The 27,277-nt window shown below is 35.9% G+C and overlaps 1 protein-coding gene across 24 annotated transcripts in view; it reads left to right on the plus strand.

The window, feature by feature from the left end:
- Positions 1-27,277, plus strand: part of CEP162 (centrosomal protein 162) — a 109,564-nt gene that overhangs the window by 31,959 nt on the left and 50,328 nt on the right. For 13 of the 24 annotated variants that reach the window (XR_012433632.1, XM_005552435.5, XM_074037557.1 and 10 more), the window contains 11 exons: positions 333-527; positions 1,721-1,802; positions 7,619-7,901; positions 8,790-9,051; positions 14,287-14,420; positions 14,685-14,912; positions 15,445-15,585; positions 17,903-18,015; positions 19,882-19,987; positions 25,766-25,892; positions 27,102-27,265. Coding sequence is in view for 22 of the 24 variants with exons in the window: in XM_005552435.5 (XP_005552492.2) it covers positions 333-527; positions 1,721-1,802; positions 7,619-7,901; positions 8,790-9,051; positions 14,287-14,420; positions 14,685-14,912; positions 15,445-15,585; positions 17,903-18,015; positions 19,882-19,987; positions 25,766-25,892; positions 27,102-27,265 (1,835 nt within the window). In the remaining 2 variants the exon portion in view is untranslated. Of the gene's footprint in view, positions 1-332; positions 528-1,720; positions 1,803-7,618; positions 7,902-8,789; positions 9,052-14,286; positions 14,421-14,684; positions 14,913-15,444; positions 15,586-17,902; positions 18,016-19,808; positions 19,988-25,765; positions 25,893-27,101; positions 27,266-27,277 lie in introns of those variants that run through there. The other 11 variants (XM_074037556.1, XM_074037561.1, XM_005552436.5 and 8 more) reach the window with 7 other exon arrangements.

Raw genomic sequence — 27,277 nt, forward strand, 5'->3', positions numbered from 1 at the left:
AGGAGAGGTAGAATCCTTCAAAGGAATTTTTTAGTTTGGGAAACTTAAGAATAGTTTTATCCAATGCAGAGGGAGTTGATTAAGAATAGTAGTAGAAAGAGCAATGACTAGTGAAGGCAGATTTTATACTTACCACATCAGGACATACCTCAACTTGCTCAAAGAGTTGTTGAGCCTGCTGTGAATCCATGCTGGTAGGCCATAGCTGCAAATTACCTAGTTGGTACTTAACCCTACTTTTGTATTCCTAACAGGTTAAGAAATGATATTAGTGTTTTATAGTTCTCATGTATTTGTGGTGTAATTATTTCTGGTGATTACGTTTATTTCAGCAGGTGTTTCCTATGGGCAAAGCAGTAGTGATGTTGAAGCCCTACATCAAGCTTATTGTCATATAGCCCATTCATTGGGCGATGAAGACAAACAAAAAATTGATAGTAATACAACGGAAGATATCAAGAGCTCAGTGAAAGGTCATTCTCAAGAAAATGAAGAGAATTCAAAAAACTTCTCTACTATGGAATCCGGTAAAAACTGATAGATGAATTTTTCAATTATTTGATATCCTTTCTAAAGAGTTTTTAGTGTAATATAATTAAAATACAATTTGCTGTAGTGATTGTTTCTCAGTCTCTGAGCTTAATTAAAGAGTTTTTTTCAGCCGGACGAGGTGGCTGACACCTGTAATCCCAACACTTTGGGAGGCCGAGGTGGGTGGATCATGAGGTCAAGAGATTGAGACCATCCTGGGCAACATGATAAAACCCCATCTCTACTAAAAATACAAAAATTAGCTGGACATGGTGGCGCACGCCTGTAGTCCCAGCTACTTGGGAGGCTGAGGCAGGAGAATAGCTTGAACCCAGGAGGCGAACGTTGTAGTGAGCCAAGATCGCACCAGTGTTCCTCCAGCCCTGGCAAGAGAGTGAGACTCTGCCTCAAAAAAAAAAAAAAAAGATTTTTTTCAAATGAAATACAGGAATCATTGGCTTAACTATAAAATTAGAGCCAAACACAAAACAAAAATTCAGTTTCTTTTTTTTTTTTTTTTTTTTTTTGAGACGGGGTCTTGCTGTGTCACCCAGGCTAGAGTGCAGTGGCACTGTCTTGGCTCACTGCAGCCTCCGCCACCTGGTTCAAGCAGTTCTCTTGCCTCAGCCTCCTGTGTAACTGGGATTACAGATACCTGCTGCTACGCCCAGCTAATTTTTGTATTTTTAGTAGAGATGGGGTTTCACCATGTTGATCAGGCTGGTCTCGAACTCCTGACCTCAGGTGATCCACCCGTCTTGGCCTCCCAAAGTGCTGGGATTACAGGTTTGAGCCACTGCGCCTGGCCTAGTTTCTTTTCCAATATGCCTTGATCAAATTAAGAAGTCACTTAAAGGGACATTTTTACTCTTTTGCCTATACATATACTAAAGTTGTATTTTGTTAGAGAACAGCATTTCAGGATCAACCAAATATGTACTGAGAGTGTGTCTGTGTATAAATATTTTTTGATAAATATATTTAATATTGATATTTGAGATATTTATTTGATATTTCATAAGAAAGGAAGTTTTCCTGGTATAAGGAAACTTAAGATGGAAAACCAGGCTTATTGCATGTACTGTTTTGTTAACTGTGTCAGAGAAAATATAATTTTGGTGCTATTACACATGTAAATTAAGCAACCTACATTACATTTTTTGTTTCTGCTCTTTTTTCCGCCTCTTAGATCTGCCCACAGTAGAGGAGCTGATGAAACCTATCAGAATAGATTCCTTTGGGGTCAGTGGTTTTGATTTACAACCTGTGAGGTATGAATTTTTTAATTTATTGTTTTGTCATTGGAAACTTTTATAGTCATTTGTTCTATGTAATCATTCCTAGTGAATGACTAATGACTAATATTAGCTTGAGTCTACCTGTGAGTCATTACTCTCTTCTTTTTATATTTGTCCTTACTCAAGTCATCAAAAATCTTGGGCTAAATGAAAAAATAAATAGACGCTATAAAAAAGTTGCTGCCACCAAATAGTCCTAAAGGTTTTCACTGAAAAATACAGACTCCTCAGCTTTAAATAGTGCTGGAACAGTTCATTCACGATGAGGGAGAAAGTGAATGTTATTCTGTTTATGAGTCATAGATTTGCTTCTTTATAAACCAGTTAGTTTTGACTTAGTCACAGACTGGCTGTCATCTCACAGGGTGAGTTTTGTAGCCACAAGAGAAATGATCCTCATTAAAATGCTTCAGGTCCAATACAGTTTAGTGGAAGTATGTGTAACCCACTGTCATTCTTCAACACGGAGTAACACGTCACAGTAACCTTATCATAGACAGCGTTACTTTTATGTAGCACCGAAATGTCATTTCCAATCTCCCACGCGATCCTCGTAACAAGTAGAGAAGGCGTCTTTATGCCCGTAATTCAAGAAATGAAACTGAGATGAACTCAATTTACTGGTAGGTGATAACAGCTAACATTTGTCACATTTACTTTGGGCAAATACTTTACATGTATTATTTCATTTAACCTTACCGCAACTCCATGGGTTATAGTCCATTATTATCCCTGTTTCATAGACAAGAAGACTGAAGCCTAAGAGGTTAAAATAAATAAAGCCATTGCCTAAGGCCATAGAGCTGTGGACCAGGAACACAGGGCATTCATGTGCCTAACCACTTATATTGTCAGGTCTTTGATCTCCATAAAATACTTCTGTGAAGTAGCCTGTCATTCATTCATGTTGTCATTTGTTCATTTGTGTCTTCAACAGACATGTTTTGAGCCCCCTTCCTATACTATATTCTCATGATGTAAATCCACATGTGGTGATTTCTTGGCCTTGTTTCTACATTTGTGCTAGTTGAGAAAAAAATGATGCAGTGAACCTTACACTAAAATTCATTCACTTCAGTGCTAAGTCTAGTAGTCTTCCATTGATCTATAGTGCTAATTAGTATTTTTAAAGGAGAGATTGTGCCCACTCATCATTGCTCTTTGGGGGTATGTTAGTGATAACTAAAGAGATTTTCTTACATGTCTTGTGTCTTTGTTGTTATAGGTAAAACAATTTCAATAATAGGAATTCTAAAATAGATTTTTACATTTGTGTTTAAAAGCTTAAAACATATACTTATATTAAAGGTATAACAGTAATCATATGTAATAGAAATGTCAGTAATATGATCTCTAGTACACATACTTAAAAATTTTTTAGTAAACTCTGGAGTAAATGACCCTAGCTGCCATAACATAATCCTTGAAATCTTAGTAGGTTATCATCAAAAATGTATTTCTTGCTCATATCACTGTCCCTTGTGGGTCAGTGGGGCTGAATTGGGGCTCTGCTCCACACAGTCATTTAGGAACCCAGGCTACTTCTGTCATCAGCACATAGTTTTAAGATTTGTTATGACATCATCCAACCAGTCAGTAAGGAAAGAAAGAGAATGGTTTTACATCCTCTCTTTTAACTGTCTTAACACAGAAGTTTCATATGTTTCATATCACTTCAGCTCACATTCCATTGGTAGGAACCAGCACATCTAGCTAACTAGGTCCAAGGAGGCTGTGAAATGTGGTTTGTTTCTGTGCCAAGAAAGAAAAATGAATTTGGTCAGCATCTAGTCATTCTCTGCCAGGATATATCTTTCTAATAACAAAATATCAATTTCACTCTTCTTCATATCCAGACTCACTTATCCCCTTCCCCAAGCAGGCATCCCCAAGCCCCAATCAGGACTGTATGCATCTGAAAGACCAGGATTTCCAGGTGAAGCACAGTCCTCTCTGTCAGGTTTGAGTACAACTCCTCATTGTCTACCAATGGATGAATTAAAAAGACAGGGTTATATACTTCCTCGCCCCCATCCCAATATATAATGGTGGAACTGCAGTAGATATGCCCTTTCAGCAAGGAAAAGTATGAGGAAAATACAGTAATCAATGTTGCAACTTTGAGAACCACTGGAAAGAACTTGTAAAGGCCTCCTACCTTGGGAATAGGGATTTTCCTTGATTAGGTTATTATTCTATTAAGAAGGGGCTACCTTAAATCTATTATTCTATATAGCCCCTCATTCCATTCCTTGGAGGATTTGTCTTGTATTTTATCACCATTGGCTACAACTGAAGTGGATTTTAGGTTGAGGGGTATGCCCGTGTTGGGGGATACACTCCCTTTTCAATCCACTTCCTGCCTACAGGTAGCTTTACGTTTCCCAGTCACTGGCTTTTGGGTTTCTTGTTTTTTTTTTCTTTTGAACAGGGTTATGGTTTCTTTGACATTATATTCTTTCAGAAAGTTTAGTAACCTAGCAATCTCTTTGGTCCCAGTGAATTCCACGTGCCAGCGATGAAATTTAGAGTTCTTTGCTACCCAGAATCTATAAGGAACTTAAGCAAATTTATAAGCAAAAAGCAACCTCATTAAAAAGTAGGCTGGGCACGGTGGCTCACGCCTGTAATCTCAGCACTTTGGGAGGCTGAGGCAGGCGGATCATGAGGTCAAGAGATCGAGACCATCCTGGCCAACATGGTGAAACCTGATCTCTACTAAAAATACAAAAATTAGCTGGGCATGTGGCACGCACCTGTAGTCCCAGCTACTCAGGAGGCTGAGGCAGGAGAGTCGCTTGAACCCAGGAGGCAGAGGTTGCAGTGAGCCGAGATCACGCCACTGCACTCCAGCCTGGTGACAGAGCAAGACTCCATCTCAAAAAAAAAAAAAAAAAAATGTGGGCAAGAACATGAACAGACATTTTTCAAAAGGCGTGCAGTCAACAAGCATTCGAAAAAATGTTCAACATCACTAATTATTAGAGAAATACAAATTAAAACCACAATGAGATGCCATCTCACGCCAGTCAGAATAGCTCTTATTAAAAAGTAAAAAACAAACAAAAGAAAAACCATGCTGGTTGCAGGGAAAAGGGAACATTTATACACTGCTGGTGGGAATGTAAATTAGTTCAGCCATTGTGGAAAGCAGTTTGGCGACTTCTCAAAGAACTTAAAGCAGAATTACTGTTCAACCAGCAATCTCATCATTGGATATGTACCAAGAGGAATGTAAATTGTCTACCATAAAGACATATGCATGCATATGTTCATTGCAGCACTGTTCACGACAGCAAAGACATGGAATCAACCTAAATGCCCATCAGTGATAGACTGGATAAAGAAAGTGTGATACATACACACCATAGAATACCATGCAGCCGTAAAAACGAATGAGATCACATCCTTTGCACCAACATGAATGGAGCTAGAGGCCGTTATCCTAAGCAAACTAATGCAGGAACAGAAAACAAAATACTTATGTTCTCACTTATCAATGGGAGCTAAACATTGAGTACATATGGACAGAGAGATGAGAGCAACAGACACTGGGGCCAACTTGAGAGGTTGGAAGGAGGGTGAAGATCGAAAAGCTACCTATTGGGTACTATGCTTATTACCTGGGTATGAAATAGTCTGAATACCAAATCCCCGTGGACAATACCCGTATCCCTAAACCTGGAATAAAAGTTAAAAAAAAAAGTTCTTTGCTAGACAAAGGTTTTAAATCTGCTTTATTCTTTTTTTTTTTTTTTTTTTTTTTTTTTTTTTTTTTTTTTGAGACGGAGTCTCACGCTGTTGCCCAGGCTGGAGTGCAGTGGCGCGATCTCGGCTCACTGCAAGCTCCGCCTCCCGGGTTCCCGCCATTCTCCTGCCTCAGCCTCCTGAGTGGCTGGGACTACAGGCGCCCGCCACCGCGCCCGGCTAATTTTTTGTATTTTTAGTAGAGACGGGGTTTCACTGTGGTCTCGATCTCCTGACCTTGTGATCCGCCCGCCTCGGCCTCCCAAAGTGCTGGGATTACAGGCTTGAGCCACCGCGCCCGGCCAAATCCTTGTCCCTCAAATTTTTTTCTCTGCGTTTATTTGCAGTTCTCTGGATATTTGGGGAAACAATACCTTAAATGTGAAGATGACACTCTTTTTTTTTTTTTTTTTTTGAGACGGAGTCTCACTCTGGATGACACTTAATATGATCTTTGCTAAGGGACTGGGTCACTCCTCACTCTTCAACCAAGAAGTCTCATGAAATCTTGCTTTTTCATAGTATTCTTCAAGGCTGAATCTTACAGCTTGAGTCTACAAAGAGAGAGAACCCATTTCTAGAGTTTCTAGATTCTTTCTATTCTCTCTAAATTCTGCTTATAAACCAGCTCATTCTGTGTTGAGCTCATCAGTTTTTTGGTAATATCTTGTCAAAAGAAGCTAATAGTAGCCAGCACTTAACTCCTTGTTCTTTCCCATCATTTCTCTTAGTTCTCCATGGTCGGCTGGCATGTGGTCTGCCTTACAAACTTTTGTAGATGACAATTTAGCAATGTTTTGCCACTGTAAAACATAGGCTGCCATCTCTCCAGACTCTAATTACCAGTTTCCTGCCACCCTAAACCTGACAACTAAGCCAGTAACAAATAAGTTGGGTTCTTGGCATCATAGCACTCACATTCTAAAGGGAAGAACTAGTAAATGGTCCCATCTAGATGGAAGTTGGCAAGGAAATATAGTTTAGTTGGTACCCAGCAAGAATGAGAAACAATTTTCATTAACATCTAGCCAGGTTCTGCTGCTATGAAGAAGGAAAGAACTATTATATTTTTGATGATTCCAGCTACTTTAGAAGCTTCTAATGGTTACCGAGAAGTCAATCTACATTATATGAAAATGGTAGCCTCTTAAACTTTCTTTAATCTTATTTTATAAATTATAAAATTAAATGGCCTAATTGACACATGATTAAATATTTTAAGACTAACAGTTCCCATATTTTTGGAGTCCCTGTAGTTTGCCAATATTTAACTGTATTTAAAACATTTCCTTACGTTATATCTTCTAGATTTTTAACATCTAATTGAATTGTTACATTTAAGTGTTTTAAACCATAGTTGCCATATTTTTGGAGACCCTGTAGTTTGCCAATATTTAACCACATTTAAAACATTTCCTTACGTTTTATCTTCTAGATTTTTAATATCTAATTGAATTGTTACATTTAAGTGTTTCAAACCACAGAAGTGATTTTCGTTTCAAAGCCTAGTGATTTTTCTGTTTTACATTAAAATTTGTCCTATACTGTGATTAAATATATGCTTTTTTAGTATTTATACTCTAAGCCTCCTTAACATAAATTATGATTATTTCTTTAGTTTCTTCTAGAAATGTTTAAAATGTTTTTCTTATTTCAAATGCCTGTCAACTTTATAAGAAATTGTAGATAAAAGATATATTACAGAAAGTTCACTTAGAAATTTATATTTTACTTTTCTTCTACAAAAGCAGTCTCAGTCTTGTTTGGTTTGGTCTTTCTCTAAAATAGATGTCAGCATCACCTTTATAATCCTTTGCATTATACTGCATTAAAATTATTATCTGAAATTAAAAGCCATTACACTACGTGAGTGTACTATTAACCAAAATTATAAATAATGTATTTAACATCAGTAACTTAATATGAATAGTTAACAACTCATATATATAGTGCGTCTGCGTGTACACACACACGTGGTTATTACTGATATTTGAAGAGCTGTTACATAGGGTTCATTATCTGTGTCCTGTTTTGTTGTATAGCTCTGAGAAAGTGGCCGAAAGTAAAGAAACTGAATTTGTTAACTCTTTACCCCTGAAGACGAACCCAAATATTATGTCTCAAGACTCACAACATGTGAACCATTTTTTTGACAAAAACGATGAGAATGTGATTTTACAAAAGACCACAAATGAGAGTATGGAAAACAGCTGTCCACAAGTAACTGCCACAGAAGAACATGTTGATAAAATGTACCTTAATATTTTGAGGAAAAAAATATCTGTTAATTCTTCATCATTATCTCAGGATGACAAAATTAATAAAGTAAGTATTTGTAGTCTAAATTGATTTGAGATATTGAGAACCAAAGTTATGTAAAGTATGTAAGTACTATTGGTAGGTGTGTGCTTTTTAAACTAGTGGGATTGATTGTATACTAACCTCCATAGTAGATCTTGGATATTTGTGAGTAATATTTATTACAATGCTAGCCAATCCCCAAATTCAAAAATACCATCGTAACATTAGCTTGCTTTTAGAAGCCATTCTTTATACATTTTTTCCTTTTTTTGAATAAAATATAGTCCAGAATTTAAACAGTATAAGAAAAAGTTTATTCATCATTGTAGTGTGCACTGTTCAGTCTTTCCAGTCATTTGTATTTTTTAAGTTGTCATTTTATAGGAAAGCAATTAACACCTGTGAAGAAATTTGCATTTTGCTGATTCTTTTTCCTGTATTCTTGATCTCTTCTGCTTTATAGTTCCCATGATTCAGACATTCTACTTGTATTTTATAATTTTGAATTATGTTTTTAAGTCTTCTCCAGTTCTTTGTGGAATAAGGCAAGGTATTAATAACATTTTTAAAGCATCTTGAGAAATTCAGATAACAAATTAAATAAGATTTTATGTCATTTCAAAATATGTTCTTTCTGCTGTGTTCATTCAAGTAATTACACATCTTGGTTTCTGGCAAGCTAATTTTGCTTTATTATTTTGCTTTACTTTGTTTCAATGCTAACTTTAAAGGTCTGCTTCAAAATACTAAAATTCGGATGCATTAGACTTCAAGAACTTAACTATGGTAGTTTGCCTTTTACAAACTACATTATTTGATCATCACTATTGTTTTGCTATCCTTTAAATATTCATTTACAACAATAGTTAAAGTTTATTTAGGTACTGAAGAGCTTTTGCTTGTTGTGTACAGACTTACAGATCTCAACTTAGCTCTGAAGAAGAAGGGGCTGTAATGGGTAAACAGGTACCATACAAGAAGGCCAGAAGTGCACCTCCTTTACTTAAAAGGAAACCCCATCGTGGATTATATGCATCAGTTAGGAGCTCAGGCTATGGCAAACCCAGTTCACCACTCAAGATGTTTTCTACTCTTGAAAATAAAACTTCAGGGGACATTATAAAAAGCAAAAACTTGAGATCGATTTCCACCTCTAATCAACCTAGGAGAAAAGGTAATCATGTACTCTTTATTTAGTATATTGTTTTACTTTCTTTGCTTCCATGGAGGAGAATTAATCTTAAGGTACCACGTTCTATTTGTAAGATGCAATTTACAGGAGGCAGCAGGGCTTGACTCAGTGTGGTGGCAGTAGAGGTGATGAAAAGTGGTTAGATAAGGATATATTTAGGAGGTAGAACCAAAAATCTGAAAAATTGGTTTTGGATTGCTAAGATTTTTGGCTTGAGCAACTGGGAGAATGGAGTTACACTCAACTGGAATGGGGAAGGCTGTGACTGAGTAGATTTGAGAGTTGGGGAAAAACTGGGAGTTTAATTTTTGAGATGATAGTTTTGAGATATCTATTCAACATGCAAGCAGAAGTGACAAGAAGGCAGACAGATATAAAAGTCGAGTTCAGGAGGGAAATATGGATTATAGATACCATTTGGGAGTTGTTGAAATCTGATTGACAATACCAAAAGAGTGAGCATAGATAGAGGGAAAGGAGCAAGCCAAGGCCTGAGGCCCCTGGTCTTGCTAACCTGAAGAAATCAGGCAGAAGAGGAGGAACCTGCAAAGGAAACAGAGTTAGGTTAGAAGAATCCTGAGAGCATGTGGAATCCTGAAAACAAGCAAGTGAAGAAAGTGTGTTGAGAAGGACTGCTCTGTCATTTACTGCTGAGCAATTAAGACAGGTGAGAACTGAGAACTGGTCTTTGGGTTTAGCAAGGAGGAGGTGATCAATAAAGTGTACAAGCATTTCCGTGGAGAGGTGGCTGTAAAAGGCAAATTAAATGGAGTAAGCGGAAATAGGAGTGGAATGGTGCTTCAAGTTGTAGACCACACTGCAGATAGTTGCTGTAAAAGGCAGCAAAATAATGGGCCAGTAGCCGAGATGGAAGATGAAACCAAGAACATTTTTGCTTTGCTTTGTTTTTATGAAATAAATGATTGGTTTTTTTGTATGATGTTAAGAAAGATTTGATAGAAAAATAATTGACAAAGTACAAGAGTGAGGGAAGAATTGCTGGAGCAATGTTTTTTAGTAGAGTAGCTGTAATGGGATCTGGTGCACAGTGGAAGAAGGGTTGGCATTAGACAGTAACATGGCTATTTCCTGCATTCTAGGAACTGTGGAGGCAGATAGGAAGGGAGAGTGTATGCTGGCAGGTGGTTAGATGTGCTGAGGAGAGAATGCTTTTTGTGATAGCTCCAGTTTTCTCTGAGAAATAGAAAGTATCATTAGATGAGCATGAGGGTTAGGCAAAGGTGTTTGAGAGGTTACAAGAGAAAAGAGAAGATATGAAGTAGCCATCTAGGAGAGTTAGACTGTCAGGAATCAAGACAGTCTAATTAAAGTTAGTGATCATGAATTTAAATTGAAATAACAATTAAGTTGTTATTTAACACGTTAAATAACCAACTTGTTTAACCAACTGTTAAATGAACTGTACTTGGTAAAACAGTTGGGTTTACCAAAAAATACATTTTTGGCAAGTGAAGCTGATGATGTATGTAAAAGTGATTAGAATGGTTGACCATGGAATTTAAGTTGAGCAATGAAGGAAGAAAGGGCATCAAGGGAGTGTGACACAATGTGCAACAGGTACGATCCATCAACTGTGAGTCCTAGTGGGGTCAAAGGATTGTTGGAATCTGGGTACCAGAGAGTGTGAGGAGGGAAGACAGAGATGATAGTCATAGTAGGTGATTAGATGAGGGACTGAGATTGGGGAGTGGTTACGTTATTGATAATAGTCTAGGAAAGACCTAAACTATGCCAATGGGAATGAGTAGCTGAGATGGAAAGTAGTTCAAGGAACCAAAAGCCAGGGAGTTGAAAGGATGTTGAAATTACCAAGAATGAAGACAGAGGTAATGTCACAGTGAGTGAAAAAGAAATGAGAGGAATCATGAGGAGGTTGCTAGATGAAGACTAATATTTTTATGAGTAAAGTGAAATAATATTCTTAAACTCATTTTTCATATTTTAAAATTTCATAGCATTTGTGACATCCAAAATAAAAATAAAACACATTATTAAAATTTATAGTAAATTTATAGTAAAGTATAATGATGGACCATAAATATTTTTATACTGAACTACTTTTTCTCACTAGACTGTCTATTAAGTATGTTGTTTTTAATCTCTGTTTTTTATTGAAGAATTTCCCAGAGCAGTTTTAGTTATATTCAGAGGAACTGTAATTCCTTTGGGATAGTGGTTACTTGTTAAAGGTTGAGTTCTCCAGGAAGCAGAGTTTGAGATGAGATTAGTGTTCAGAAAATATACAGAATGCAGTTAAAATTAAAGTCAACATTGGTTAGGATGAAGAAAAAGCCCAGCTACTAGAACTTAACCAAATTAAAGGTATCTTTTTTATGTAACAAAGAGTCCAGAGATAGGTAGTTCATGGCTGGTAAGCTGTGCGGGGAACCAGATCCCTTTTTCTTTCCTGATGCAAAATCCCTAGTATGTGACTTTTGTCTTAACTGTCACAATGGCCACTCCGCCTCTGGACCCTGTCCATGAGACAGGGTGAAAGGTAAAAGGTAGATGCCAGTCAAATCATCAACTTCCTAATCAGGAAAGTTTTTGCATCCATCTTAATGACCTTTGATCTTCTGGCCCTCAGTTGCATGGAGTTCAGGGGGTCGAGTATGTTTTAACTATGTACATTGCTGCTCAGGACAGAATTAGATCTTTATTAATAGGAAGGAAGAGAAGGTTGGCAGTTAGCAGTACCAGCCATGTAGTTGTTTTCCGTGTTTAGTTTTGATTAATTTTCTTTGGCTGTAACTTGTGTTTTTATTTTTAGATTAATTTTTTTTTTTTTTCGTGAAAGGACAAAAATTCTTATTGTCTTTTCTTACTAAGAATTAAAAATTCCTAGTATATGCTTATTGTTTAAAATTCAAAATTACAGAAAAGTAAAAGAAGAAAGCAATGATATAGCCAGAAACAACTGTTGTTATGGTGGGTTAGCAGATTCCATGCATCTCACTATGTATATACTTACATAATAGAAGGAAGTGTGAATGAATGGATGGAAAGAGAGAGGCAGATGTGGATAAATGGACAAAATATTTTGTAAGAATGGGATTACACTTTACATGTTCTTTTAAAATAGGATATTAGATCTAGGTTTACTTATATCTATAAGAAGAAAAATAAATTTCATCCCAAGAAATTGTATATCGAAAATACAAGGAAAAGATTATGAAAAATCTTTAAGGAAAGAGATTATGAAAAACACTCAAAGGTTGTCATAACTGTAGTGTTGTTTCTTAACTTTTTCAATTTTAGACATTACCAATCGATTCCTTCCCTTCTGTGAAATATAAAGCATATTGTATCCCCAACTTACATACCTCCTATTCATTTTTATTTTTACTTAAGATATATTTAGTATATTCTCTACTACAACCTTAATTTCCCTCAGCTTTTGAATTTAATTCTTGGTTCTGATTATTAAAGAGACTGAATGCTTTTCTCTTGTCTCTTAGCCATAGTTTCTCTATTCTGGAATTATTTTGATTGGTTTCTTTTTTGACTGAATTTTCTTATGCATTGCTATTCCAAGAAGGTTTCATGGGTTCCAAATTCCTCAGTGTTTTCATGTTTAAATTTCATATTCAAGCAAATTTTTTTCATGTGTAAAAGGAGCAAGTACTGCTCACGTGCAATTATTTAAAATAATTATTTGATACTTTAGTCCACTGAAAGAGAAGTCAAAATTAAGAATTCAAGAAGGGAGAATTCTGGCATAAAAGGACTGGCAGACTACAGCTATGAACAAGAACATGTGATAGGTTGAGTATTACGTATCCAAAATGCCTGGGACCAGAAGTGTTTCAAATTTCAGATTTCATTTGATTTTGGAATATTTGCATTATATTTACTAGTTAAGCATCTCCAATCTAAAAATCCAAAATCTTAAACATTCCTGTAAGCATTTTTCTATGAGCATCATGTTGACACTCAAAAAATTTCAGATTTTAGAGCAGTTTGGATTTTGGATTTTCTGGTCTGGAACATTCCACCTGTACTAGCTGCCTTGTCCTGAGGAGAATCGTGCTAGCAGATCACACCCCGTTCATTTAATGAGCCTCCAGTGATTTGGAAGTTTTAAAAGCCTCCTCTTACAATGACTCAAAACAGTCTCTTCATGAACACTTTTAGAAATTTCTTCAGAAAACTTACATCAGCCTAATTAAATGTGATCATAACTCTATAAGGAAAACCTTCACATACCTGGAAAAATAATTGAAATGAAATCTTTTGGTGAGGGACTGTTGGTAATTTATTTTTTCTTTTGACTATTCTATATTTTCCAAATATTTAATAATCATGTAGAACATTTGTAATTAAAAAGTAAACTCTACATTTAAAAAGTTAGCATCTTGAATAAATTATTTTAAAAATTTAAATTTTGAAGTTCTTAATTTATCTCTAAAGCAATCAGATAGTGTTTATTAAACTCAGGGCCTGTAGTAGTTGAATATGGATCTTAGGATCCCTTCTAGGTATTGTTCTTAAACATTGTTTATTATTAACTGAATAATATATTAGCCTTAGAATGATTTCTTGTTTAAGAATTTACAGGTTACCTTAAAAGCTGAAAATTGGAACAGAATATATATTAATCACATTTTTTTCTAATTTTATATATATAGAGAGAGAGCGAGTGAGCCAGGTTTTTATAATAGTGTTAATCTTTTAAAATCCTATTTAAATTAACAGTTATAAAATCCTCCTTGCAATTTATATTATTCCATTGATACGATATCATGATATATGTTGTTTATAAAAAATGTGCTCCGAAAGCACACTTAATCTGCACCAAAATGTTTCATAAAGTTATCAGCTGCTCCTTGGTCATTTAGAAATTTTGATTGATTATTGCTATGAACATTTAACAGAAGAATTTATTTAAAAGTAATAAACTCTGAAAGTTATTTCTATCTACATTCTCACATTTATTTAGCTCCATTTGTCAGTTGACATAGTCTTGGGTTAATTGGCCATCTGTGTCAAATTTAGTAGAACGTTGATTACGGAGTGGCAATTTTTCTGAATACAATCAGTTATAGTGAAACAGCTGTGTTATAGTGTAGTCCATCAGCCTATTTTGAGATCCTCATTTTAGTGTTTCCATTGTATTTTTAGTTATTGTACACAATTGATGAGTACACATTTAACTTTACATTTGTGGTTCATTTATACATTGCTTATAATATTTAGAAATCTTATCTGGAACAAAACTCATCAAGCCTGCAGCTTTGGATAAACCAGCTCCCAAAACTGAAAGTTGCCTGGTTACTCCTAAGAAGTCTGAAGAGCCCACAGAAACTGATTCCTGTATTCAGTTTCAGACTGTAGGTATTAAATTCAAAATTAATAATCATAATGTTTTTATGTTCTAAAATTACATTAAAGCTAAATTATATTTAACAAAATACAATAAGGACTGAAATGTCTTTTCCTTCGAGTGATACTGTAATCACTCTTACTAAACAGTTAATTTTCTTATATAATAGAACATTGTTAACCATGTCCTTTTTATTCTTTTTTTAATTAACGGCCTGTGTTCAAATCCTATATATAAGTGTGCTGTAATGAAGTAATGCTTTTCTTGAAAGGATTCCTTAGGATACTGTGGTGAGAACAAGGAGGAGGAATTACTTATGTTTAAAAGAGTTCAGGAAGCAGAGGAAAAATGGAGGGGTGCACAAGCCCTAATTGAGCAAATTAAAGCCACATTCTCAGAAAAAGAGAAAGAACTAGAAAATAAGTTGGAAGAACTAAAGAAACAACAGGAAAAAGAACTCTTCAAATTGAATCAAGATAATTATATTCTTCAAGCCAAGGTACTAGACACATTGTTCTGGTTTTTTTAATATTTATTTTTTTAAAAAAACCTATGTTCCCTGCTAAATACATTGTCATCCTTGTTTCCTAGAGATGTTTGACTTGATGTATTTGCTGTATAAAATATAGACATGGTTCGAAGAGTGATTCCGTACATGAGAGCCTAAATTTTGAACCCTTGGGGGAGAAAATTAAATTTAAATTGGCTCATTTTGATGGTTTTCTTCTATTAGCTGTCCTTTTTAAAGAGAATCAGTTCATTCTGACCTTCAAAGAAATCAAAGTTTGAGCAAAACTGCCAAAGAAGGTATAGACCCAGAGGATGACATTGTGTAGCATTTGTGAGTTATTAACGGCACCATCAGCACAAAAACAGCACTTTGCTGATTTAACTGTAGTTATGTCACATTCCAGTGTGTTCAATATTATAAAACAGTTTTCAATCTAAATAGGAGTTTTCTATTATTCTTTCTCACTTCTCACCTTATCATTTCCTTCCCCAAATAAAACAATTGCTGCAATTTCTCAAAGTTAAGCAGCTTTGAAGAAACAAACAAAAAAACAAGGTGGTTACATTTTGGAGAAGCAGCTGATCCTGTCACTGGAGAAAAATTGAAGCAAATCCAAAAGGAAATACAAGAACAAGAGACACTTCTTCAAGGATATCAACAGGTATGGCCATCCTTTAGCATATGGCAAATTTACTCTTCTTCATCTTTTAGTTATTAAAATAAGGCAGGTCATGCACAGTGGCTTATGCCTGTAATCCCAGCACTTTGGGAGGATGAGGCGGGCAGATCACCTGAGGTCAGGAGTTTACCAGCCTGGCCAACATGGTGAAACCCCATCTCAACTAAAAATTTAAAAAAAATCAGTTAGGCATGGTGGTGCACACCTGTCATCCCAGCTACTTGGGAGGTTAAGGCAGGAGAATCACTTAAACCTAGGAGGCAGAGGTTGCAGTGAGCCGAGATCACGTCACTGTACTCCGGCCTAGGCAACAGAGTGAGACTCCATCTCAAAAAAAAAAAAAGGCATATTGAAATATTTCTGTGCTTATTTAACAGATAATGGGAATTCTGGCAAATAGGAGGTAATAATTTGACTAGTCTATGTATTTCCCATGAGGAGAATTAAATGCTAAGAGCGTGGGTTCTGGATTGGAAAATACTGGTTTTGAGTCTTAGCTCTACCACCTGCTGTGTGCCTTGGGCATCACTTAATCTTTCTAATTTAGTTTCTTCATCTGTGAAGTGGAGATGATAATATATAGGATCCCCAACTTCCAGTGGTTTGACTTAACAAAGTTTTAACTTTTATGATGGGCTTATCAGGATGTAACCTCATCATAAGTTTTACTATTTTTTGACTTTACAGTGGGTTTATCAGGGTATTAAGTACATTTTCAACTTAGGACATTTTTTACTTACTTTTGGGCTTATTGGGATATAGCCATTTGTGGGGCAAGCAAGTTGAGGAGCATCTGTACACTCTTAGTGTGACACACAGCAATCAATCAATGAAAGTTACCTGTTAGTATTTTTAATGGCCGGTTTCTTAAAAACTGCCCTATGTTTTCTTAGTTTCCTGTAATGCTCTTCAGTAGACAATATTGGCTGATTTTGCTATTATTTTCAGAAATATGAATCTGGAATTAATTGATAATGTCCTGAGGGTGAAAAATTTTGAATTTAATGTAAGAAGATCTGTGGGTCCTACAGAGGCAGATGTTTGCAATGTGTGATGACATCTTGGTGATGCTAGCCTAACAGTCAACCAGGACAGGTTTAGCATCTTTCTTCAGCATCTTTGTTCCCTGCCTCTCACTCCCTTTTTTCTTACTGCTCCCCTTTCTTGTCGCTCATTACATTCTTCTCTTTTGACAACTGTAACTTGAACCTTGAGCCTTAGTAACATGCATTATCACCCAGGGACATCATCGAAAGCATTGCCACATCAGTGATTACAATGTTTGCTGTAGCCGAATTGGAATGAATTGGCAGGACACACTGCCCTTGGTTACTGGGAACCATTCAAATTCTTCTGCCAGTTTGATCTTGCCATTAAAAACCAGAGGTTTTTAAGAAAATTTAACAGACCCATAAGTATGCCAACTAACCCATCCAACAGAGACAACACAAAATTTATGTGTCTAAATAGTAGAGGGGGATGTTCATTAATTCTGCATGTATTTAAGCACAGACTGTCTGCCCAGCACTATTCCAGACATGGTATAACAGTCTACAGTTTGCATTAGATACTCAAAAGCCCTTGGTTTGCATCTGATTTTTAATTTTAAACAGGTTAATAAGCCAGGGAGGGCATCAAAGTGCAGATTGGTACATTTTCTTCTCCCTCTGATCTCAACTGGTTGAGTCACTCTTCAGCTCTTTAGCTCAAGCCTTTTGGTGAACTGGATCTGTCCTCTGCTCTGCCTTGTCCTGACAACTTTCTGAAACACTGGTCTTTAACTCCCTGTTTATGGTCAATATCAGATACAAGCATGAACACCCATAGATACATCTGATTATCTCACCACTGGCAGCCAGACTTCCAGAATCTTCGTCCAGCAGTGATTCGATTTTTTTTTTTCTCTCTGTCTCTGGGGTCAGAAACAGAAAAGAACATAAAGGGTCTCACTGGGTCTTTCCACCTGGGTCCACATAGTCAGGATGTGGTGATTCCTTCAGCCACTCTCCCACTTAACTCCTGTGAAATGCAGTGCATTCAACTGACCTTAGGCCCTTTAGCTGTGGGAATTTTGGCAAATTAGTTTTTCAATGAGGCGTTTTAAACATTATGGAAAGAACTGTTTTTAGACAGCAAATTTCTTCTGTTATAATATAAAAAGTTTAAAAAAGATTTTACTATGCAAAAACTAAAGCAACTTAAAGACCGTTTAAAGGATTAATCTATTATGAGCACGTATATTATGTTATATAAGTACTAATGACTTTTAACTAAAATGCAATATTCTGTTTTTAAAAAGGAAAATGAACGATTATATAATCAAGTAAAAGATCTCCAAGAACAAAACAAGAAAAATGAGGAGCGAATGTTTAAGGAAAACCAGAGTTTATTCAGTGAAGTAGCTTCCTTAAAGTAAGTCCTTTTGAACTTCTTAAAATCAAATATACTTAAACTATTTCTAAGCATTTTCTTATTATGTTAATAATACATTTATTTTTACTTAGATGGTAAATTTTTATTTTTATTTGTATTCTCGTTTCCAGTTTATATGTTTAATACTCAGTGGATTTTTCTTTTGGTGTTAGATGGCTAGCACATACTTGATAGTATTTTCAGCATATTCATATTTGAATTCATATGAATTTATGTTCATAAATGATTCAAACATCAGTTTCAGGAAATTGAATATACAGTATTCCTCTTGATCAGTCATTAAGAATGAGATAACCGTTTCCCAAGGAACCATGTGATTAATAATACTAAAAAAGAAAGGTCATCCAGTATCACTTATGATCTTCTTGGGTCAGGTTCCATAGAAGCAGAGCCTGAGATGGTGCAGGTCCTTGTGGAGATGATATACTGAAGGATAACTCTCAGGAGAAAGGAGCAAGGGAAGCGGAACGGTGAGGTGGGGGAGGGCAAATAGTGGTCTCAGCTGGAGACTGGCTTCATTCTCCTCCCACCAAGAAGCTGTGGAGAATAGATTGTACCAGAGTTGGTCCCTGCTTGAGGCAAGGGGGCAGCCTTAGTCACTGGCTGGAGTGTACCGTGGAAAGGAGTGGGGGCTGCCCTTTATGTCAGGGGGCAGGGGCTGCTGTTTAAAGGAGCACCTGCAAGTTGTTTTCAGCCAGCATTTATCATGGCAGGGTAATGGGGCACCAGCACCTACTTAGGAATCATATTTCAGACTGTAAGGTCTTTTGGACGTTACTGCTTCCAATTTTAACATATTAAGTGAAAAAGCCAAGCCCATGAACATGGACAAGCTAGGATACTCTCTTCTTTTAGAAAATGACCACTATTTGTGTGTCCTTTTATATAAACACCTAATCACTCAGAAAGGACTGTTATCAAAAGTTTCTTTGACCCATGAATATCATGAATGTTTACCAAATTTATTTATATACTTCTCCCCCTTTTTTGGTTATATAAACTAGGGCCTAAGAGGCAGGGCTGCTAATAATAGCTCATACTGATCTTTCACGCAAAATAGAAAAAGGCACACTTGGTAGCAGACAAAATATATATATTTATTGCCACTTTCTCCTGGTAAGTTGGTAAGTGTAACCCCAGGCCATGTGTGATAATCTGCACAGTGGTAATGCATGAATGCATTTACTTAAGCTTTTTTTCCCAGATGTTTCAGTAAAGTTATTTTAAAATATCTTATCTTGTACTACTTGGCTTCTAAAAGAAGATCTATCCCAGGATCCAAAACTGAAGCTCTAAATTAACTTTCAGAATGAAATAAATGGTTTCTTTAGTACATTAGGGTTAGATGATCTTATGTGGAATCCAAAACTCCTTCTATAATATCTCTGGAATAACAGGAAAATTGAATTTAAGGTCCACATATTAGGATGTGTTTTGTTTTGTTTGTTAGTTTCCATGTATGAGACTGGCGACTCTCAGAAAAGATTCTAGAACAATATGCCAAGGAGTGAGTGCATTAACAACCCCACAGAAAAATGCAGCACATCTTTGTGGACCATTAATTTTTTTCCTGTGAGAATTGGGAATTAATATTTTTATATTATAAATAAACCAATAATCTTAGGTTTCAGTTCTTTTAGAATAAATATAAGCATTTCCCTTAAAGTATATTTCTCTTTTAGTGTGGTAGTATTTTAATCTTTAGATTAAATGAAAATTTTACCTTCATTTATGCATATAGCTTCAATGTATGTTAGTTTTTAATTTTTAAGAATTGAATATTTTCTACTGAAAGGAGCACCTGGTAAGAAAGAAAAACAACTTTTTATTTTCAAAATAAATCAGAGAACAGATGCACAAAAGTCGTTTTCTGTCTCAAGTAGTTGAAGATTCAGAGCCCACAAGAAACCAGAATTTTACAGATCTGTTAGCAGAACTACGGATGGCACAGGTAAGTTGCATAAGGATTTTGACTATTAGGGATAATAAAGGTTTCTGTAAAAATCCCCATATGTATGAAAAAATCTGTAAATTTCATACCATTTAAAACTTAGGGAGAAATATCTTAAATTAGCGTATAGTATATGCGTGACCTTAGTATAGAGGAAACACTATAATACTGGTTTTAGATGTCATTGTCTTTATGATTCAGCCTCTCATCAGGCATTTGTCACATCTCATCAGGCCTGTTTATCATGGAGCCATTATCAGAGGCATGATTTTATTTAGGACATGTATACCTTATTTCAAACCAATTCCTTATTTGAAAGTGTGCAGCCTAAATAATGTAATTTGGAGATAATTGTTTACCTTTAAAAGTTAGTAGCTTGCTGCCTGTCTTCCGAAGTAGACTGTGCACTTCTAGAGAGCAGAGACTGTATCTTACAAGTATTTATATCCCGCATACCTAACATAAAGTTGAAATGCAATGCTGTTCCATAACTTTTTTATGTTTATTAAATTGTACTATTAAAAATATGGCCTAGAGTTTTCTAAAGCAGTATTTATCAATAGGAAGAGTTTGGGAATTTAAGGCAGGGCAGAACTCTATTTTAAGCAGAAGTAATTCATGCACTGCATGATTTTTATCATCCCTGTCCCTAAGAACTATGTGCTTATAGCACCCACCAGTCATTGTAACAATTAAAACCACTCTGCCACATTTCCAAACATGGCCTGTGGAGGACAGTTACTTCTTCGCACCGCTCCCTTTGAGAATCATAGCACTAAACTAAAAAGCCCATTTCAGTGGGTCTCAAAAATAGCAAGCTAAAACAGCAATTAATGTTACCATATTTTATGAAGGCTTAGGGGAACAAAGTAAGGTTTCAAGCATAGCGTTAGCATTAGTTCCAAAGGCTGTTGTTTTTACCTTTTAAAAGTCCTATTTTGAACATATTTTAATGACAGAAAATTTGAAAACTCCCACTAACAACACCAAAATATACTGGAAAAAAATATAATAAATATCTTGTAAATGATTAACCATGCTCTCAAGAAAGTAAGGGAAATCATTAGAAGCCAAAAGTAAGGAGGGATAAAAAGATGGCAGTAAGTTTAGTAACCAAGAAGCCTGAGCTTTAACAGCAAATTGTAGATGGGATACCCTTAAAGGACCACATCTTTCACTAAAATAGTGGATTAGGAAAAAAGAAACTGAGATGTCAAGGAAGCTTTTCTGTCTTAATTTGGTCTCTGGGTAGGGAGAGGTAAAAAGTCTCCTCTGCACATACTTTAATGGTTGTTCAATATAAATGGTATCTCTTCTGCCCATTTGTGTTTAGTATTTGAATTGACACTACCTTGCAATGCTTAAACTAAAAAAAAACATAAACAGTAGTTCTAAGTCAGTGATAACCTCTAGTAGATTTAGAAGAAACAAATGCAAAACAATTCTTAGAGGTATACACTCTTTAACCCAGTCCACACAATATTCCCACGGATAAAATCCAACTGATGATGTGCTCACAATGCAAAATTACAAAACCTAGAGAAACAGCCCACCATCTGCAGGCATGAGATGCTTTACAGCAAGATCAGAACCCCAATAGAATGATTGAATAGAGGCAATAAAATAAATAGACTTAAAGTGCTTAAATATACAAAATAATTGAGAAAATATGACAAAAGAACAAAACAGGCCAGGCAAATTCAAACGAACATTAAACAGAGCTGTGGGAATGAAATATGCCAGAAATTAAGAAAGTAGAATTAAATAGATGATCATAAACAACTAAGAAAAGCATTAAACTGAAAGACCAATTTAAGGGAACTTAGAGTGAAACAGAAAAATAGAGAAATGTAAAATATCAGAAATATTAAGAAATATGAGATGCCCTAATGCACATTTAAATGTTTTAATAGGTAATGGCTGAGGATTCTCTAGAAGTGGTAAAAGGTGAAGTCTCAAATTTAGGAAGCACAATAAGTCCCACTCAACATAAATGAGTAAAAATCCACATTTAGTCCCATCATGGTAAAGCTACCAAAGTCAGGGGAAGCCTAAAAGAAATCAGGAAAAAAAAAAAAAAGGTGTTAGTTTAGTTTAAAATAACAGTAAAAATTATTTGGGAATTTTTTTGTGCACATACTATAAGATAGAATGTAAACATACCTTTATTTTGATTTACGTTAGTATTCTTAAATAGTTTTGGAGTAAAAATTATTTATACTGGGATAAATCTACAAAATAATCTTGTCAAGTATATTTGTGTATAGTCTACTTTATACCTTAAAAATTAGTGCCAATTAGTATATTCTTAAAATGTCAGTTGGTTATAAAGTATAGGTGGAAATGTAATAAAAGGTAAGTTCCTGAGCCCTTTCCTTTTAGTATTCCAGGATTGGGAAGAGAATGGGGCTGACTACAACTCATTTATTCAGACAGCCTTTATTGAACGACTGCCATGCACCAGGCATTCATCCAAGCATTGAGAATATAGTAGGTAAATAAGACAGACACAGATCTTGCTCATCAGGAACATATGTTCTAGTGAAGAAGACAGACAGCAGATACACAAATAAATAATTACAGATAGAAGTGCTTTGAAGAAAATGAAAATAGAGAATAATGGGTGATGAGTTAGAGGTAAGGCGGCATTTAATAGTATGGACAGGAAAGCTCTCTCTGAGAAAGAGATGTTTGAGTTGAGAGCTGAAGAGGAGGAACTGCCAACCAGGCAGATTCAGACTTCAAGCCAGAGGGAGGAGCAAATGCAAAAGCCCTGAGTTTGTTCCTTACCAGGAGCTAGAGGCCTTTGAAGCATAAGTGGATAAAGACAGGAGTGGCAGAGGCCTCTCTCAGTGTCTGCACGGTAAATTATGAGAGAGGAAAAGTACTTGTCAGCCAAAAGCCTCTGGCCCACAGATTTAACATGGGGCATACTCACTTTCTTGAAGGTGGGCATTTTCTCTCCCTGAAATATGCAAGCCTGGAGTGGACATCCATTGATTGAGCATGATTAAACTTCAGATGTTTATAGTTCTTTGAATTGTAAAATACTGTAATTCCATAAAGTAGACATTGATAGAGAACATTTCTAAATTGATTGAACTAATTAAGCAACAGGTTTTTGCAGAAAAAGCATTCATCAGCTTTTAGATTAATTTTAGTTTCAGGGCTCTCCTGAAAGGACATCTACAGAAGATTAAACTAACGATGCAGTTAAATCTGCGATGCAACTAGGAACTAAGATTATACAATGCTTTACAAATGCTCTTATTTTCTTTCTAAGACTGATTTTTAAATTGTAAGAGTGTAAACCAGAGTTTGTAAGAACTTGTCATTTTGAAACTTAAATACCGAGTTGACTGCTGTTGAGTCCAGTAGTTTCGAAAGTTCAGTTTAGTCTACATTTATCTAATACATGCCATGCACTTAGTACCATAAAGTAAACAAGTAGTACTAAATCAGCTTGGTCCCCATAGAGCCTTCAGCCTAATAAAGAGAAGAGGTTACATATAAATGAATCAGTGTCATAGGAAACAGTAATAAATGCCATGCTAGAGGTACAACTGAAGTTGTGGGAGGTAGAAGAGGGTACTATCAGGAATAGCTTAGCTTAATTTGAAGTGAGGTTTGAAAGATAATTGTGATTTTTGTCAAGCAGAGGAATGGGGTACAACACTTTGAACTACTGAGAGTGGTATGGAATGTAGTCCATATTGAGAATTTCATTTTTATTTTTTGATGTCCCAAGCATTTTTTATGCATTTATGATACAAAGTTTGGCAAAATAAAATCCTACGTTTTATATGTCAGGTGGTGATGAGTGCTGTGAGAAAAAAATGAAACTGTGTGCCTGGGGGCCAGGATGGGGCTTGCTATTTTAGATAGGGTGGACAGGAAGGCCTTCTGAGGCTTCATGTGAGCGGAAATCCTGATGGAGTGAAGGAGGAAACTACCTGGCTATCTGGGTCCCAAACCACTACAAGCAGAAGAGACACTGCAGACCCTTTGAGGTAGGAGTGTTCAAAAAACAGCAAGGAGGTCTCTGGCTAGAATGGAATGGGTGGGGATGTATAGAAGAGGTGATCAGTCATGGGTAAAGCTGGGTTATATGACACTAAAGGTCATGGTAAGGACTTTGGGTTAACCCTGCAAGGGGCCAGCAGAGAGTTTTCTGGTTTTGTTTGTTTTTATTTTACTTTAAGTTCTGGGATACATGTGCTGAATGTGCAGGTTTGTTACATAGGAATACATGTGCCATGGTGGTTCGCTGCACCTATCAACCTATCTAGGTTTTAAGCCCTACTTGCATTAGGTATTTGTCCTAATTCTCTCCTCCCCTTGCCCCCCATCCCCCAACAGGCACCCTTGTATGATGTTCCCCTCCCTGTGTCCAGGTGTTGTCATTGTTCAACTCCCACTTATGAGTGAGAATATGCGGTGTTTGGTTTTCTCTTCCTGTCTTAGTTTGCTGAGAATTATGGTTTTCAGCTTCATCCATGTCCCTGCAAAGGACATGAACTCATTCTTTTTTATGGCTGCATAGTATTCCATGGTATATATGTGCCACATTTTCTTTATCCAGTCTATCATTATTGGGCATTTGGGTTGGTTCCAAGTCTTTGCTATTGTAAATAGTGCTGCAGTTAACATATGTGTGCATGTCTTTATAGTAGAATGATTTATAATCCTTTGGGTATATACCTAGTAATGGAATTGCTGAGTCAAATTGTATTTCTAGTTCTAGATCCTTGAGGAATCGCCACACTGTCTTCTACAATGGTCAAACTAATTTACACTCCCACTAACAGTGTAAAAGCATTCCTGTTTCTCCACATCCTTGCCAGCATCTGTTGTTTCCTGACTTTTTAATGATCATCATTCTAATGGCTTGAGATGGTATATCATTGTGGTTTTGATTTGCATTTCTCTAATGACCAGTGATGATGAGCTTTTTTTCATGTTTGTTGGCCGCATTAATGTCTTTTGAGAAGAGTCTGTCTATATCCTTCACCCACCCTTTGATGTTTTTTGGGTTTTTTTTTTTCTTGTAAATTAGTTTAAGTTCCTTGTAGATTCTGGATATTAGTCCTTTGTCAGATGGATACATTGCAAAAATTTTCTCCCATTCTGTAGGTTGCCTATTCCCTCTGATGATAGTTTCTTTTGCTAAGCAAAAGCTCTTTAGGTTAATTAGATCCCATTTGTCATAGTGGCGGGCACCACCATGCCTGGCTAATTTTGTATTTTTAGTAGAGACGTGGTCTCACCATGTTGGCCAGACTGGTCTCGAACTCCTGACCTCAAGTGATCCGCCCACTTTGGCCTCCCAAAGTGCTGGGATTACAGGTGTTGAACCACCGCGCCTGGCCAACAGAGAGTTTTTGATGGAGAATGACATTAACTGACTGTTCAACAATTCGTGTGGTTGCTGTGAGAATAGACTGTAGGGGCCAGAGGTAGAAGAGGCATACTAATTAAGAGCTTATTACAGTAATCCAAGCAAGAGAATTAGTGGGTCATCAATATGGTTAGTATATGGAAGAAGTTAGAACAGTAGATTGAAAGGTCTTTAATGCTATGTTGAGATGATTAGAACTGATTTTAATAGGCTATTGCACGCCATTAAAAATTCTGGGGTAGGGCAGGTGGTAACAACATCAGAGCTAAAATTTAGAGAAAATATTTTGCAACAATGTTCATGATGGATTGTGTGAAAGACTATACCACAATTTATTGTGGTTGTAAAATACTTGCTTTTATATTTCTTTGAATATCAAGAAAGAAAAAGACAGTTTATTGGAAGACATCAAAAGACTGAAACAAGACAAACAAGCTCTTGAAGTAGACTTGGAAAAAATGAAGAAAGAGAGGGACCAAGCCAAAGATCAGATTGCTTATGTCACAGGTAAAACACTGAGCTGAAACTGTGTACCTTTATAATCATAACTGTTCTAATGTTGATTGAATGGTAAAATCAAAATGCTACTCCTTAAAGTATATTGTAATTTTAGAAACATTTTTTAAAATTCATTATTAAAAGATGTGTGAATTTGATTGAGTTTAGTAGGCATAATTGCAAGACAAGAGAAAATCAAGAATTGTTTTGGATTCATGGCATGTATGTTTGGTTGTTCACAAATCTGTCATCCTAGCTAGACTGTGACCTTCCTGAGGGCAAGGCATGTCTTCTTTTCCCTGGGTCTGGAACTTTGTAGGCTGTTAAGTATTTGCCAAGTGAATAAATAATAGCGCACTGGGTTTTATAAAGAACACATAGATGAATGTGGCATGGTGCCTACTACGTTACGAAAACCAAGGGGAGTAAGATAAGAATACGCATAATATAAGAAAAAGTTACAAACAAACATGATAGGAATTGGGATGCCAAATGAGGGTTCTGGGGCAGAGTGGCATTTGAGCTGGGCCTTGACAGGTAGTAAAATTTGAAAGTGAAGGGATGGAAAGAGGCTGCACAAGTATATTCCATAACTTAGAGTGGCAGAACACAGGGATAGAAACTTAGATCAGAGGAGCCCTTGTTTGCAAAAGATAGGATCTTTCCTCTGCAGTATTACGAACTTCAGTGTTAGATATGTGCAGAGAAATCCATTCTGACCTGTTTGTAAGAAAATGACATTTGCTTCCCTTATCTGTAAAATATAGAGTAATAACAGTAATGGTATTATCCATTGTAAAAGTTTATTGTAGTAAATAACATAATAAATGGTAATAAGCACTCCTGAATGTTTGTCCTGTTACTTTTTAGTATAATTATAGACATTCTTCATTTTTAGTATTTCTTAAATCCAACATTTATTTTCCCATGGAAACAACTTTACTTTTATAATTTTAAAAAGGTCAGTGGAAAATAATTTATCAAAAATTTTCACTTTGCTGTAAGGTTGACGATTTGGATTATAAACAGTCTCTTATTTCTTTTGGTTAATAGATTAAGCTAGATACTATGTTGTATACATTAGTTGTTTTATGCATCTTATTTTTTCATAATGCTGTCATTAGATGGGCATTGGTTTTCATTTAAAATCTTTTAATTTAGTTTATTTCCATATTTTGAAGAACAACAAGCAGGTTATTGAGTTATTTTATCTTATAGGTGAAAAATTATATGAAATAAAAATTTTAGAAGAAACACATAAACAAGAAATCAGTCGTCTGCAAAAAAGATTACAGTGGTATGCTGAAAATCAGGAACTTCTGGATAAAGATGCACTTCGGCTTAGAGAAGCAAATGAGGAAATTGAGAAACTCAGACTTGAGGTAATGGATCAT

The sequence above is a fragment of the Macaca fascicularis genome, chromosome 4 (assembly GCF_037993035.2).
Source record: "Macaca fascicularis isolate 582-1 chromosome 4, T2T-MFA8v1.1".
Classification (NCBI taxonomy): Eukaryota; Metazoa; Chordata; class Mammalia; order Primates; family Cercopithecidae; genus Macaca; species Macaca fascicularis.